Raw genomic sequence first — 17,928 nt, 5'->3', positions numbered from 1 at the left:
TCGAGTCGTTCCAACGGCGATTCGGGCAAGCTTCATCAAACGGGGTTTTAAAACGCACCTAAATCGTTCCAACGGCGATTAAGGTGCGAACCATGTAATAAACATCGTTTTGGGGAAATAAGTTAATGTAGAATAGACACACAACATAACATTTAAATACGGTTGTAAATAAATCACTTCTTCCTTCCCCCTCTCTGTGTATGTATAAACATAAATGGGTGATTCTTTACTGATGTGGCTTTTCAATATCATATGCTCAAAATGGTTTCCAAAAAGAGAAAGAAAAGGGTTTCAAATGAATTTTAAACTTAAAGAAGTATACGATTAGTCCGTTATCGCCTAACATGCTGAGTAGGAGGCCGGTGGTTCATAACCGGGCGATGTCGGGGTGCCTAGTAGCCTTTCTTCGGAAAGGAGCTAGCCTTCTCGGCTCGTACCTAAGTTTCCCGAACCCACACCGGTCTCCCACAAGGGATCGGTGTTCATTTTCCCATTCGTGGGTGGCGACTCTTCCATATCTCCGAGCTCCGGTCCTGCCGAGCAGCTTGATTCCGCGATTGGTTGCTTTCGGCGCCAATCACCGCTTATGTCGACATGAGGTTGTCCACCCCCCAGTCCGCCCGGGAGATTAGGCCGCGGCACCTCGTCTAACAACTGTAGTGGATCAATTCTTCACCGCTTGCTTCCGATCAATCGATTTTCATCTCTTTCATTTGCTCTTTGATCTTGTGTTGATTAATTAGAGGCAATCTAATTTGATTGCTATTATACGGTTGAGTTCTAACTACTTTTGAATTCTGTTTTTGTTTTGTGCTTGTGAACTCGGAGTAAGAGTTGAGGGCACTTTGATTGCAATAGTAGATAGATCATCAAAAGGTATTTCCTTCTATCCCTCTTTATATGAAATAACGATTAACGGATCTTGGTTAAAGGAAATAGGTTAAAATTTTTATATTTTCGCCGCCAAACGTTTGCCTATTTTCCTTCATAAGCATGCAAGGGGGGCGTGATATGCGAATGGAAAGGAGATTTGGATGCCAAAGAAACACTGAGTTGGATGGTGTGGACTACTGGATGGGCATAGAGCCATTCTTGAAGAACATAATGATTACTGATTACAAATCTACTTGGTAATCAATCTGATCTTCAATGTTGGCTCTATGCCCCTCCAGTATTCCACTCCATCCATCCAGCTCCAGTGTTTCTTTAGCATCCAAATCTCCGTTTGTTGCTATTCGCGCATCACGCCCCCTTGTACGCTATTCACATGTCACATCATAATGCCCCCCTTGCATACTATCCTTTTTTTGATAGGCAATACAAAGTAGACAACTTATTCAAGTAGACATATATATGTATATTCAAGTGACATATAACATGCTATAACAAGTAGTCAACTTATTCGTTTATGTCTATTCCTAAATTGATATGAAATATATATGTATATTCAAGTGACACATAACATGCTACATGCCCAATGAACATTCATACACAAACTGAATCAGTTCTACTTCCTAAACAGAACACAAAACAAGCCAACATGCTTCATACATATACACATACACATTCATATCTACATGCCAAAATGAACATTAATAGCAATGCACATAAATAACCCTTTACAATATATTTGCCGCTTGGATTGTACTCGCTGAAAAGTGAGCACGGTGATGAAGTCTGCGATGCTCTCGCCACAAGTTCATAACTTATGCTAATAGCATCGAAAACCCATCACCATTCTGAATGGGTTCAATCAGATAACAAGCCAAGTGGAAGATATATTATAAATCTATCTCATCAGCGTAACTCATGTTGAAATAGAAATGAATCAGGCAAGTTAATCATTTTCAACTTTAAGAGTATGCCTAATCAGCTAGCTTCCTAAACAGAAGATCAAGTAGATAACTTATTCGTGCATGTCTATTCCTTACTTATTCATAATATTTCCAGCTTTAAGAGTATGCCTAACATGATATAACAAGCTTAGTCATAAACTTGTGTTGTTAGAATCACTATGTACCTGACTAAAGCCACCACTATATACCTGCCACTTGGATTGTACAGTTCATGATGAAGTTAGCATGGTAATGAAGTGTATGATACTGTCACCACAAGCTTAGTCATAAACTTGTGTTGTTAGAATAATACAACTTCATCACCATGTTAAATACTTTTCCATAAGCATAACAAGCCAAGTGACATGATACATAGTAATGGAGATTTAGGTTGACCATATGACTATGCTTCACAAACCATATGTTGTAGGCATAAACATTATTTCACTCAATGAACATTCATAGCATAAGAGTATGGTCAATCACAACAACATCATATATGTAACTAATCAGCTACATGCCCAAATGAACACTCGTACACATACTCAATCAGTCTAACTTCCTAAACAGAACATCAAACATAAACATGTTTCATAGACATACACATATCAATCACTTCTAGCAGTATAACTCATAGGTGTAAGAGTATTGCCAATCACAATGAACATTCAAAGCTTTAGAGTATGCCTAATCAGCCATATGCGTAATGATCATTCATACATAAACTCTATGAGTCCTAACTTCCTAAATAGTTATATCTAACCAATCAGTTCATACCAATCATTTCATCATCACCCACAACATCATACATATATGTAATCGTTCAGTTCAAACCCACATAACAATATATATACTCAAAATCAGGCTAGTTTCCTAAATCAATGAGTTCTAGGTTCCTAAACAGTACATCAAACATACTCAATCACTTCTAGCTTCCTAAGCAGAACATCAAGCATGAATAAGCCAACATGCTTCATATACATACACATACTCATTCAGATAACAAGACAAGTGGAAGATATATTGCAAACCTATCTCAGTAGCACCACACACAACAACATCATACATGCAACCAATCTGTTCAAACCAACATAACAACAATATATACTCAATAAGTTAAAGAAATCTTCCCACATGCTAAACGCAAGAACTGATTGACAATCTCTTCAGTTAGCCTTCGCATGTAGCATTCTTACTATCACTGCAAATATTATGTTCAAATAGAAAGAAATCAGAACATCTTCAACAACCGGCATTGTATCGCCCTAGGTTAAGAAAGATAAAGACCCAAGCTTTTCAGCGGTGAATCTAACAATGAATACAATAAAATCAGTGTATCTAAGCGAGAGATCTAACCCTTTCAATGATAGGTTTGAAAATCAATAGATCCTTATTCCAGCTGTTGAAATCGACATACACAAAAGTAAATCGGATGAGAAAAATAGAGAGTAAGGAACAATGAAAATCAATAGATACTTACCAGTACCGTGTTTCGAGCTCACTGATTGCATGAATCAACCATGGAGATAGAGAGAGATGAGAGGGGATCAAGATTGCGTAACCTAGAAAATGGGGTTTTGGGTGAGATGCAGGGTTTATATACGAGCTGAAATTTCAGTCAAACCATCCAGCACCTAAATTTGGTATATGACCGCGTAAGTGAAATTTCGTTTGCCGTTTTTTTTTGTTTTCCGTATACAATGACAGTCATTTATTACAGGTGTCATATGAGAGTAAGTGAAATTTAACAAAAACGTGCGTTTTCTTTGGATGATAGGATTCTGTAATCGTAACGTCATTTGAGAATCGTGCCCATTTTTTATTTCGCCTTCAGATGACATAGAGTTAAAATACTATCACGAAAAATATTTAGACGACACGAAAATAAAGTTTTGTCATGTATCTTGTGTCATGTGAAAGGGAAAATGGAATAGTGATTATTATATTCTTAAGCTTACTTGTCAAACATTGATGTAATTTGAATGCTGGTATGCAGGTGGTGCCTATGGAAATTGCTTTTGAAAACTGGGCTTCTGTAATGGCCACAAGATTACACTCTAGTGGGCTATCTTGTAAGGTGATATGTCTATTCATTTCACAATTTAGAATTAGGGTGATGTTGGTGCCCGATGATGGTATTGGAGCTTCTATGTTTGGCTCAAATTTTAGCTATTATGTATAGACTTAAAATTTGTAACTTCCTAAGCATTATGGAATTTAGGATTGAATTAACTAGTTGGTTTTAATCAAAGTTGAAAGCCATGATAGCTATAATTATGACAGTTCTTTCTAATACAGGCCCTTGATAAAGAAGCTTTTCAGATGTAAATATTGGAGAAGATGATCGTTGATTTTAATTGTTAATTTGAGAAATAGCTATATAAGATAATGTTTGTCAAACTCAATTTCATGTGTTCGTGCATTAGTAGTTTAGTTTTTTTTTCTTGGAATGATTTATATTTCTATTGTGATTCATGTAATGTTGGATTATATAATATTGGATTAAGATATGATATTAATTCATTTTTTGTTTTATAAATGTTATAGTACTACTTTTGCAAATTTTATATTAATGTTTTAGTCATAATAAATTAAATATTGTGGCAAACCTATTTGTCAAAATATGATTTCATATTAAATTAATTACAATAAATATTATATCCATTATAATATAATAATAAATTAATTGTAACGAATATTATTTATCTAAATAAGTATCAAATGTTTGTCAAATTAGTTAATATTTTGTGACCAATATAAATTAGTAGCAACCAAATATAATATATGTGTTGACAAAATATTTAGTCACTACATATAATGCAAAGATGACTAGTGAAATTTTGTCACAACATAATCTTAAGAATAGAGACAAACTAAAAATTTTGTCACAATAAACTTATTAAGACAAGCTTATTGCAATGAAATTTGTGACAAAATATTTAGTCACCATATGTATATTGTGACAAAATAAATATATGTTGTGACGAAAATTTTCGCCACAACAAACCCCTTTTTTTTGTAGTGAGAGCTTACCTATGCTTTGGGAGGTCATGAGTTCAAATCACATCCGGGTCTGGTGGGGATTATTCTTTCTTCTTTAATGTAAGCGCATTGTGCGCAATTTTTTTTTTAAAAAAAGAATGGTTCAATACTTCAACTCGCTTAAGCTAGATCTCGATTTCGAGTCCTAGCATACACAGAAAACTTTAATTGAGAGAGGATCCACCAAAAAGGTGTCCGACGATCCTCGCTAATACTTGTTAATGTAAAATGACAAATAATGATATTGATATTTTATGGATATTATATTTTCTTCTTTAATAATCCCTATTCTTAATTACATTCTTAAAAAAATGACATATACACATGATATAACTTAAGTCCTTATAATATATAAAAATATATTTAAAAATAAAATTATTGTTAGGTTTTTACTAATAAAAGTAATATTTTCATCTATGATCATAAATGTTTGATAAAAAAAACTTTAGAATTTGATTGATAATATTAAATTGGATATTATATAATACGTTTTCTAATACATATCAATTAATTTATAATTTAATATTTTACTAAAACAAGAACTAATATTTTTATATCATTTCTCAAAGTTTCCAATAATATTCATTAGTTTAGTTATTAATTTTAATTTATATAATTTTGAATAGAAATATAATTTCCAACAAAACATAATAGTAAATTTAGATTTATTAATTAATATTTACCACTTAAATATATCTCATACCCTTAAATAAATTTAGTTAAATGTCCAATCTGATTGTTTTTCTTTAAAACTGTTTTTTTTTCTCTATAAGCGATTAACTGAAAATTTTGACAAAAACAAAAATAAAGTTATGATATTCTAATATTTTAAGGTTTAAAATCATATAATGATAAAATACATAAAAATAATTTTGATAAATGTAAATAAAAATGAAAATATGATTTTTGATGTAATTTCCTCATGAATATGTTTATAATGTTAAATTTTTTTTGTAAATGAACAAAATAACATTTGTAAGTAAAGGGTAGTAATTAGGGATAAAAATATCATTTAAAAGAGGTGAGCAATAAACTAATTGAAAAAACCTCCTAAAACTACTACCGTATCACTTGGAATTGACTAATCCAATGTAGAAAAAAGGAAGGAGAGCTTTTACGCCCTTAATAGTGGTGGTGAGCACAAATACTACATCAAAAACAAAATTTCCTTTTTTTTTCATCGAATCAAAATCTAATAGTAATGCTATTAAAAAGCTAAAAATTAACTCATTATAATTGAAATTATTTTTCAATGCACTTGCTTATTGATTTTGAAATAACAATTTGATTCAACTATTATATATATATATTATGCGCGCGCACGCGCTTTCTCAATTTTTTATTATGATTTATAATCTAAACATATAATTTATTATGGAAAAAATGAAAATGTGGGGAAATGAAGGAATTTGATGTTCAAAGTGTTGATAGAAATAGAACAGTGAGGGAGAGAGAGAGAGTGAGGAATGTCGACGAGAGAGAGAGAATGTAATTGAGTAAAGTCCATTGATTAGGGTTCATTGATAAGATTGTATATATATATATATATATATATGACAGGTATTGTAAACCTAATAGACTACTGATGAGAACAGTATAATCCTACTATACTTCTGAGGGTATGATACAAGTATAACTCTATAAGTATTAGGAGACAGTGGCGGAGCCAGGATTCAAATCTCAGAGGGGCTCCATTCTATATAGAATTTTTTTTGGTAGTGGGACCCCTTTCCGGACCCTCGTTTAACGGGGACGCGTAGTGCAAATTTGATTCCTACTAAAAATGTATTTATTATATAAAAGCTATTCTTGAATTTTGTTTTTTTTGGTATGTTCAATGTTCACTAACGATCAAAATTGAGCTAAAATCTAAAAATGCTTAAACTAATAAAATTCTATTTAAATTTTATCACATTTAGTTGTAATGAGATTCTTAGTTTAGTTTATAGTTTAATTTTAGGGATAGATGCAAAAATATCCCTAACATTTACATCCATGAGCAATTTTACCCCTAATGTCTAAAATGGTGCAATTTTATCCATAACGTTGGCAGCCAAGAACAATTTTACCCTAACGGTATATTTTTTAATTTTTATTTTATTTACGTTTAATAATATGTTTGTGATTTGTTACTAACTAGTGACAAAATAACACACATATGAAGTGTAAATGAAGAGATTCATGACCGAGAATACAATTTAATAATTATTTCTCAAATTGATCTAATTTATCAACGCTAGGAGTAAAATTGCTCTTAGCTTCCAACGTTATGGGTAAAATTGCACCATTTTACGTTAGGAATAAAATTACTACTGACCCTAAAAGTTAGGGAGTATTTTTGCACTTTATCCCTTAATTTTATATCATTTGGTTATAATATGATTTTATTTAGTTAAATTTAAAAAACCTCTAAAATTAAAATCCCTAAATTAAAAATTTCTAAATTAAACCCTGAATTAGAAATTCATCCACATAATCCTAATTTGAAAATATCTAATTAAGAAATTATAAAATAAATAACGAAAATAAAAAAAAACGTACTTAAAATAAAAAGAAAAGAGTTGGGTGAGAATGGAGATTTTAAAGAGGATTTTTGGGATTTTATGCCTTATGGGTCGAATGAAAGGAAAACAAAGAGTGAAAGAGAGGATTAAAAAAAGAAAAAGAAAAAGGCAATTTAGCCCCTTAGCTTTCTTGTGGATTGAAAGAGAATTTTTGCCCTTTCCATCCCTTATATTTTTAACCTACAACAGCACAAAACGACGTCGTTTTGTGCTGCTGTAGGTTAAAAAATAAGCAGAAGATGGGATACAAAATCCCATCTTCTGCAAATATTTTGCAGCCGCCATGACTGGAGGGGCTCCAGCCATGGCGGCCACTGGCTCTGCCAGAGAAGAAAACCTCTATCTAGGGGTTTTCCGACAGGGCCGGAGGGTCGGCCGACCCTCTCCGCCCCCTCTGGCTCCGCCCCTGTTAGGAGAGTAATTATCTTGAAGATAATTAGGAGAGATAATACAGAAGATTATCACCCCCGCAAGCCGATGCCGATCTTGAACCAATAGTCTGGAGCGAAGTCGCTCAAACCGTAGAGTAGGAAGCGACTTGGTCAGAATGTCAGCCACCTGAGCGAACGCTGAGAAAGCCATTGGTGACTTTTTCACGAACAAAATGATAGTCAAGCTCAATGTGCTTCGTACGAGCATGAAACACTGGATTTGATGTGAGATAAATAGCACCAACATTGTCGCACCATAGTTGCACAGGTTTTGGTATCGAAAAACCTAAGTCATGTAAGAGTGATCGAATCCACATAAGTTCTGCCGTGGCATTCACGACTACTTTGTATTCACTTTCAGTGGATGATCGTGCTATCGTTGGTTACTTGCGAGTTTGCCATGAGATGATACTCTTTCCAAGGTAAATGAAGAAGGCACCCGTTGATCGTCTATCATCAGGACATCCACCCCAATCACTATCAGAATAACAGTGTACATTGTCAATAGATTTTGATGACATCGTAATGCCATAATTCAAGGTGCCTTGAAGATAATGAAGAACCCTCTTAACGCTGCTCCAATGTTCGTCCATCGGGCAATGAAGAAATTGACATAGTTTGTTAACAACAAAGGCAATGTAAGGTCGAGTGAGGAGAAGATACTGAAGTGCACCCACAATACTCTGATATTCATCCCAAGAGGAAAGGCTAGTGCCTAGTGATTTTGATAGCATTGGGGTTATTCCATGGGTGTGGAGATTGGTTTGGAATCAGCCATCTTTACTCTATCCAGAATGTCACATGCATATATTTAGCTTGACAGAGATGGATGCCGTCTTTGGAATAGTGAATTTCAATGCCTAGAAAATACTCGGCCTTGCCCAAATTTCGAATTGGAAATTCTTTTCAATAGAGGCAATTGTGTTGATGATGTGATCCGGGGTATTTCCTATGATAAGGATATCATCCACATAACATAGTATATATGTTTGTGTTTTACCCTGCTTGTGAACAAATAAAGAGTTATCTGCCAGTGACATTTTGAAGCTGAGGGAGACTAGAAAATTTTGTAACCGAGTGAACCATTCACGGGGTGCTTGTTTCAGTCCATACAAGCTCTTACGAAGAAGGCACACAAAATTAGGTTGTTCAGGATCTCTGAAACCTTGAGGTTGTTCCATGAAAATTGTTTCGTAACCGACTAAAAACGTTTGGCAGCGGAAATATAAATTTTTTAACCTATTTCCTTTAACCGAGATCCGTTAATCGTTATTTCATATAAAGAGGGATAGAAGGAAATACCTTTTGATGATCTATCTACTATTGCAATCGAAGTGCCCTCAACTCTTACTCCGAGTTCACGAGCACAAAACAAAAACACAATTCAAACGAAGTTAGAACTCAACCGTAAAATAGCAATCAAAATAGTTTACCTCTAATTAATCAACACAAGATCAAAGAGCAAAAGAAAGAGATGAAAATCGATTGATCGGAAGCAAGCGGTGAAGAATTGATCCACTACAGTAGGGGTCGATTTTCTCTCTCCCAGGTTAGTATGTGTGTGTCGAAATTCACACCAAAGGGGGGTTTATATAACCTCTTCCAACTAAACCCTAGTCTGATAGAATTAGGTTACTGAATAAGAATTTAATTCGGAATAAAACTCTTATTATTATTATCTATAATTATATCTGAATATAAAGAAAATAATAACTTATTAATAGGATAATAATTAGAAGTAATTTAATCTCATTAAACTTCCTGACTTATTTATCCTATAATTAATTTAATTCAGAATCCTAATCTAATTATAATTGTTAAAATTAAATTAATTTATTATGTGTTTTGACACATAGAAATCGCCCCCCTTGTTTACTGGGCCTTAGTGGACTCAGTTGGGCTTCCGTCAATTAATTAACATATGTTTCTCTTTTGGGCTCCAAGTCTTATGTGTGACCCATTAGATTCTTATTGCTTCTAGCCGTATACAACTATTAAATTAATTTCTCAGAATTATATTTAATCTTTGTATAACCGAATGAGTACGCGAACTGTGATTGGCAGATCCGAAACATTCCTCCAGAGCTATAAGAAGACAGGTTGATTCCGTCGTTGACCTTTCCGTATTAGTTACAGTATAATTCGATCCTTTATCAACTACATCCTTGAACAGAATCTTATGACTATGGATGATGTCAAGTCATATATAGCGAGACGTTCGTTTTACTTGTATAGGCTGAGTTAACTCAAATTAGATAAGTTAAGTGAAATATGCATTTCAAGTCTTAAGCTATCACATTGCAAGGATTTAGAGTTAAGTCTTCCACAAGCGATCCTTGGACGTATCTCCTATTTATCAGGAGTGACAAATGCTCAATCCAATGTTAACTATCTTGCAATTACTTCATGTGATACCCAACGTCTGCCGTACACACCCCAGAGTCATCCCTATTATGGATCTTGTTACAACAGGATCAAAGCATCACATTCCATAATCCAGAATCACTAATTAACATTCTTTTGAGTCTGAGGATTACTTATACCTATTAATACCAATGAGATGAACAGGTGATAAGGATGAATTTACCCATCCTGTTATCTCAAGTCGGGTCCCCAATCCTAATGAACTCCATTCATTGGATCCACGTAACTGTCCAGATATCTGCATATCTGAAGCTTGTGAGATCAGCTCTCTATCTTGACAGAAAACATTGTTACATGCAAGTCTCAACAGTGTTATGTCAATCCCTATTCAAAACATATCACTTGACTTAGGGTGGCTTTAAGTTTATTAGTTTATTATAATGTTTCGTCTCACTTCATGCTTGTATGAACACTTTATAATCACTTTAAATAAACTTAGGGATTTCCTTTTATTAGACTTATTTAGTTCTTTAAAAGAGGTTGCCTTTATACAGTTATGAAATCATATCTTATTAAAACAAATGATATAAAGAACAATTCATTTACATTAGGTTTATATCCTGGAACAATTATCTATAGGACACTAAACCCCAACACAAGACTCGGTCAGACCATGTTTAGCTTTCATATTAAAGGTTTGTAGTAAACCATTCATCTTGGTGGATTTAGTACAACCAGGATACAAAGGCTTGTCTCCATCATGAACGAAATGCATAAATTCATCTGACTCTACTGAGAACCCATCTTCTTCTAAGTCTCTCCCTAAGTCATGGTTCATTTCAACTGTTTCATAACTCTCACCTATATGATTTGAGTCTGCAATAGAACACTCACCGTGCCATACCCAAGTTGTATATGTTTTCATAATTCCATTACAGATTAAATGATCCTTAATAAAGTCAATACTGCCACCTCTGAGGTTACAACATTTGACACAAGGACAGAAAATATTGTTTGAGTTTGTAGCATTAGCAGTTGCAAACTTCAGAAACTCTTGTAAGCATATTCTAAACTGTAGTGATCTCCTATCAGCCACCATCCATGATTTATCCATCTTGAACAAACATAATCTATAATCAGTTGTATTCTAACTAATAATTAACAATAAACACATACATTGACAAACATAAAACAGCAGAGATACCCAAAATGTATATGTAAATATATCTGCAAGACTATAAACCCAGCATCAAAAGTACATTAAAGAATCATCTCCAAAGTAAACACAACATCAAAAGTACATGAAAGAATCATCCAAAGTAAACCCAGCATCAAAAGTACATGAAAGAATCATCCAAATAGAACAGCATTGCCAAAAAACCAGATAAACATAAAAAATAACTAGATATACTAAAACTATATAAAACCCTTATTTCAGAATGTCAATACCTAATTTTAAGCAAACAAACTTCGAATTATAAAAAGAATATGCAATAGATTAAGTCAAAACTAACATGCAGATAGTATAATAATTTCAAGAACAATTGTCATGAACATAGCGTAATGTGTTAAATAAACCTTAAAACGAACCTTACCGAGATGAAGAATTAACGAGCTAGAAGACGATTCACCCGATTGAGAGAGATAAACCAAGCAGGAGAAGATGAATCGTGTTTAGGGCTTTTGCAGAGGTGGAGATCGAAGGAGAAGAGGAGGATCAAAAGACTGGGTTTAAGCTAAATTGGCCTTATATACCCCGTTCTTTTTTTAAGCGCGCAAACTAAAAGTTAGAGTTTTTACTCCCCCGCTTTTCTAAGTTTTGGTTGCCGCTTTTTTATTTTCGTACAACAATGACAGTCATTTATTCGAAGTGTCGTCTGATGCTTAAGTGACTTTTCCATCAAAATCGCGTTCTTTTGGGATGACAACATACTGTAACCGTAATGTTATCTGAGACGCGAGCACATTTTTTTTTCGCCTTCCGATGACATAGAATTAAAATACTGCCACGAAACATATTCAGACGACATGAAAACAAATGTCTGGCATGTATCTTGTGTCATGTGAAAGGAAAAGTGGCATAGTGGTTCAACCAGTCTTTTCAAATTTTGGGTAATCTATGGGTAAAATTTATTTTGCTTGGAAATGTTAAGTTTAAATTTATACCATTTCGAAAGTTAGAGTCAATTCTGTACTTCTCCAAAAATATGAAGGTCAAATTTGACCCTTATTCCCAACTGTAGTTTGATAAGAAATGATATAATAAGATAAGAAAAAATAAAAGATCAAAGACTTAATATATTGAAATGAAAAATTCAAAACTTAATACGCCAAAATTGGAATGATGGGCTTTTTCCAAAAAATTAAAAATGATAATAAAACGAATGATTTTGTTATTGATTTAAACAATTAAATCTAAATAGAAGAGATTGAAAACCCCAGCCGTATGCAAAACTCTCAAGTTCTTTATCCAGGTTTTATGGTTTTCTTTCGGAAGATAAGTTCATACTTTACTTTGTTTTGGTTATTCCTTATTGAATATTTTTTTTTATCAATCTACTAGTATGGTAAGTTTGATAGTTTCTAATTTATTTGAAGTTTTTTGTTCTTTCTTATATTTCTCCTTATATAAGTTGTTGTGGTTTGTCTTCTTGTATCAGTATTATCATGTATTCATTCACAGAAAAATAGAAGAATTTGTCTACAATCATATAGATTTGACTTACTGAAAGATTATAAAATTATTCATAGAGAAAAAGACTCTAAAATCGATTATAGATGGAATTTGTTTCATGTGATCTTGTCAAAAACAGTTTCAAGCACTGTCTATCATCTATTACTATATTTAAAGCAGCTTATCTTTGACTGACGGTCAATTCCTAGAATTTTAGATTTTTTATAAAGTCTTTAAGTATAATAATCTTCAAAAATAATCTCTTCAACTACCCATCTCCACTCAATGAATCCCTCATCCTCAACTACTTCCCTACCCATTCCCACAACGACTTCCTTCTTCCTCAATCGCTTCGCTCTTGCTTAACTGCTTCAATCTCACGATTGAAAACTACTTCAATCTCACGATGGAAAACTGCTTCTCTACCCATTTTGTATGTTTTGTTTATCTTTGTGGCATCTCTGTCTTTTTTGGCTCTAAAATAACCAGTTTTACTTTTTTTTATTTCTCTATTGTAATTGATGTAAATCACCCTCACTCACTGTCTTCTTCGTTTTTCTTCGCTGCGTCTGCCAAAACCCTTTTTTCTTCTATTTTTATTTCTCCTTTAAAATTGTTCTGGGATGGGTTCTTAACTCCCAACTCTCTAATTTGTTCTTTTTCATTGTAGAAGGGTGATGTCATTGTGGAATAGAAGTACTTTGATGCTGGATTTCAAAAATCCAAGCAAGGTCAGTTTTCTCTTTTATTTTCGATCATCAACGATGGAAGTATACTTCTTCCAAAATCCTAGTACGCATATCTAAAATAGTTTGGTTCTCTTTTATTTTCATGATTCTCTACAGTGAGGTGAATTTTAGTTGCAAGGACAACTTTCACAATAGAGCAAAAGCACTGAGTTTCAAAAAGATTTGCATATAATCGGAAAGGTAAATGGCCTAATCCATTTCTCTATTGATTTAGTTCTCAACATATTGATCTGACATTGTATGTTTCTGCAATTAGGTACAAATCTACCATATTAGGATGCATCCTTGATGGAACATAACCATCTTGCTCTTTCTGCAGCATATTGAAGGTTAGAGTTTTCAATTTTGTTTTAATCGGTTGGTATTGATTCATATCATACGATAAACTAGGTTGCTGATTCATTATGGTAGTAGTCAGGTGATATGGTTTGGTTGATCCATTATGGTGTTAAGAGTATTTAAATTCCTAATAATTTTTGGCTATTTTTTATGTGTTAATAGTAGCAAAAAAAAAAAGTAAGATACATGTTATGATGCTTATACTTTTCACATGATATACATGTAACATATTCTTAGTTTAATCTTACTGGATTTTAAGTTTGTATTTGATTTTCTTTAGATCTATTCCCATGGGTTTTTCATTTGTTTAGGCAAGAGAACCCATGGAACACACGAACAAGAAATTGGGAATGAGCCAGGGCAGAATCTGGATAGCCTCGGCAGCATCAAATCTAAGAATATAGAGAAGTGGGAGTAAGAAAAGACGAGAATGGTTCACCTCACGGAATATAGAAGGAAGCAAAATTTGCTTACAGTTCAATAATATTATTGTTTTTAACTAAGTGCTTGACAGTGTTGTTAAAAATCTCTATGACCTTTAAGGTGTCTTAGTAGTTTAAAGAAATTATCATTGTAATTTGATTTCAATAGAGTATAAATGGATTTTAAGTGAAAGGTAGAACATATAGCAGTATTTCATATTTGTTTATTGAATGTTATCCATTAGTAAATTCCTTACCATTCCTTTTATTAAATTTGTGTTTTGGATTAGATTTTACGAAATTAGAAAATTGACAAAATAACAATATTAAACAATACTTTGAAATTATTAAAATAAAAATTTGAAAGACAAGTATAATTAATAACACTTTTATGGTTGTTAAGGGTTTAATGTGATCGAAAATAAAATATTAAAAATTTAAAGTATCCAACTAAAAGATCACGCACCAAAAAATAAAAAATCATGGATCTCAAAATGTTTTTTTACCTACTTTTTATTATAATTTTTAGAAAATGATTTAATTATATTTTTTTCACTATTAAAATTATAATCATTTCCAATCCGGTGCATTGGACGGGTCTTCACACTAATTGTTTTATAAGAGTGTATGATATTAAAGATGTAGATTCATTGGATTGTAATTTTGTAATTACATATGTACTATTGCTGAATTAATGGCGGAGCCTCCTAAAGATTGAGTAGGAATAAAAAGTTACCGTGTAAATTTTGTTTATAGTTTTCTTGTTTTTTTTAAAGAACGGAAAAACCGGGAACCAATTCTCAAAATTTGACTTAATGAACACCAAAAGAAGAATCTAAAAATAGAAGCATTTTGTGTTCACATATAAAAATAAACATGCATATAGATAAAAATGAAGTAGAGAAATTAAGAAGGAAAAGTTAACAAGAGAAGAGAAGAGATGGCTCATCTACTTTGGTTTTTTTTCATCTCAGTTGCTTCAGCAAGTCCCAGTAAGCCTAATTATGAAGATTTTGTTCAATGTCTTGAAAAACATTGTCAGCCATCAAATTTTATTTCTGAGGCAATCTTTACCCCCAACAATTCTTTATTCACAATTGCCTTAACTAATTACACAAGAAATCTCAGATTCACAACTCCTTCAACTCCGAAACCGGTTATAATTCTAAAAGCAAATCATGAATCTCATGTCCAAGCTGCTATTACATGCTGCAAAGAAGTCGGTTTGCAAATGAGAATTCGAAGCGGAGGGCATGATTATGATGGGCTTTCGTATGTCTCACAAGTCCCTTTTATTATTCTTGACACATCCAATATGCGAAAAATCCAAATAAATGTAGCAGAAGAAACTGCAACAGCTCAGGCCGGGGCAAGTCTTGGCGAACTATATTATAGAATTGCAGAAAAAAGCAATGTTCTTGCATTTCCTGCAGGGGTATGTCCTACCTTAGGACTTGGAGGGCACATTTCTGGCGGTGGATACGGGAACTTGTTACGAAAATATGGTCTCTCTATAGATAATGTGGTTGATGCACAAATTGTTGATGCAAATGGTAAAATTCTTGATAGGAAATCAATGGGAGAAGATCTGTTTTGGGCTATAAGAGGAGGTGGAGGAGCAAGCTTCGGTGTCATTCTTTCTTGGACATTAAAACTCGTTAGAGTACCTGAAAATGTTACAGTTTTTAAAGTTCCAACAAGTGTAGAGCAAGGTGCAACCGATCTTGTTTACAAATGGGAACAAATTGCAGACAAGATTGATGAAGATTTGTTCATCAGAGTGATGATTGATCCGGTTAATTCAACGGAACCAGGGAAGAAAACTGTAAATGCGACATTCGTAGGAATGTTTTTGGGTGATTCAGGAAGGCTACTTACATTAATGAAAAGCAGCTTTCCTGAATTGGGTTTACAGAAGAATGACTGTAAGGAAATGAAATGGGTGAATTCCACAATATATTGGGTTGGATTTCCTCCAGGAACACCAATTGAAGCATTACTTGACAAGATTCCAAAGTGGCCAACCAGTTTCCTAACTCGAAAATCAGATTATGTAAAACAACCAATTTCCAAACAAGGGCTGGAAGCTATATGGAAGGTAGTGATAGAGCAAGATGTATCAATGCAATGGAATCCTTATGGAGGGAAAATGGGTCAGATTCCACCAACAGAAACTGCATTTCCTCACAGAGCTGGAAACTTATTCTTGGCTCAGTACACCGCCAATTGGAACGACCAAAACCTGACAGAAACATATCTGAAGAAAGTGAGAACACTTTTTGAAGCAATGACTCCATATGTGTCCAAGAATCCTAGAGAAGCATTTCTCAACTATCGGGATATTGACATCGGCAGCATTGGTAGCAATGGAAATGGTACATTCCAGGAAGCAAATGTTTATGGGACCAAAATATTCAAGGATAATTTTGAACGATTGGTGCGTACTAAAACAGCAGTAGATCCTGATAATTTCTTCAGGTACGAACAGAGTATTCCTACAAAAACTAAAGGAAGACTCTAACCTCAAGGATTTTATTGGAAAGAATCACTCTTTTGAATGTACTAATATCCCAAATGTAAGACTCTCGTTCTTCAATTTCTTCCCATATTAGTGCAGATTAAATAACCCTATCATCAAAAATTTATAGTTAACATCAAAAATTTAATCCACGACTAAATTAATCTGTAGCAGATATGGCATTACTGACAGAATTTGCTAATGTTGATCCATTACTCTCCTAATATTATCTTCTGGCTTCACCAGTGGTTTGTGTTAGTATATGGCCTAATCCTTAGATGTTGTAAAACATATCATTATTGATAAAAGACATACTTTATTGACTTCATTTTATCGACTTCATTTTATCTTCGGTAAAATTTACTTATCTTAATATAGTGATATACACATGTTTGCAGGGCTAAGGATCGGAAAAGTGAAACCATGGTGTGATTAGATGCTATAATAAAGCGTGTCTTATCTGTTGCTATCGTGGGAATGATAATGAACAAATGTTTAGTATGTGTCTTGGTTATGATGGTGTTTCACCGATCACAGACATGAGATGTTAAACCAAGGGTATATAGTAACCACTGGATTGATCCACTTATAAGAATACTAAATGGTTTCATCTCATAGGTATATCTCATGTAACAGTTATAATGGATTTTTTTTACCCGAAATTACTATGCAACCTACTTGGGACACATAATACTTTTGTTATCGCCTAATGGGCCAATAAATTGGTGCCAAATATGTGTTAGCCATGTATATGTTCTGAATCATGCTGACAAAACACGAGTGAAGTGAGGGGGATTGTTGTTGTCCTATGTGAGAGATGATATTACCAGCCACTTGATTAGTGAAGTTGAGAAGTGTACGGTCATACCCAAATGAAGCAGGATGATCACTACTCATTTGAAACTTATTAGTTCATCGAGAATCAAGAAATTCTTTAGCAATATACAAGGCTAGTCGTAACCTATTAGAGTCCCGGTGCGAGACTATAAA

General features: G+C 33.5%; 1 protein-coding gene and 1 long non-coding RNA gene across 2 annotated transcripts; both read left to right on the top strand.

Moving 5' to 3' along the window:
* The first annotated feature begins 13,187 nt into the window (after nucleotides 1-13,187).
* On the top strand, nucleotides 13,188-14,632 carry LOC136209546 (uncharacterized). The gene is made up of 5 exons (XR_010677586.1): nucleotides 13,188-13,343; nucleotides 13,581-13,641; nucleotides 13,756-13,839; nucleotides 13,916-13,988; nucleotides 14,310-14,632. It is a non-coding gene; the product is annotated as an uncharacterized lncRNA (long non-coding RNA).
* Nucleotides 14,633-15,360: 728 nt separating this feature from the next.
* Nucleotides 15,361-17,147, top strand: LOC136218353 (berberine bridge enzyme-like 8). The gene has a single exon (XM_066005172.1). It carries the CDS (start codon nucleotides 15,361-15,363, stop codon nucleotides 16,939-16,941), a length of 1,581 nt encoding a protein of 526 aa, XP_065861244.1. The 3' UTR covers nucleotides 16,942-17,147.
* The last annotated feature ends 781 nt before the right edge of the window (nucleotides 17,148-17,928 follow it).

This window comes from Euphorbia lathyris, chromosome 1 (genome assembly GCF_963576675.1).
Source record: "Euphorbia lathyris chromosome 1, ddEupLath1.1, whole genome shotgun sequence".
Taxonomy (NCBI): domain Eukaryota; kingdom Viridiplantae; phylum Streptophyta; class Magnoliopsida; order Malpighiales; family Euphorbiaceae; genus Euphorbia; species Euphorbia lathyris.
Note: the sequence above shows the minus strand (reverse complement) of the source record. Positions and strands in the feature narration are given on the sequence as shown.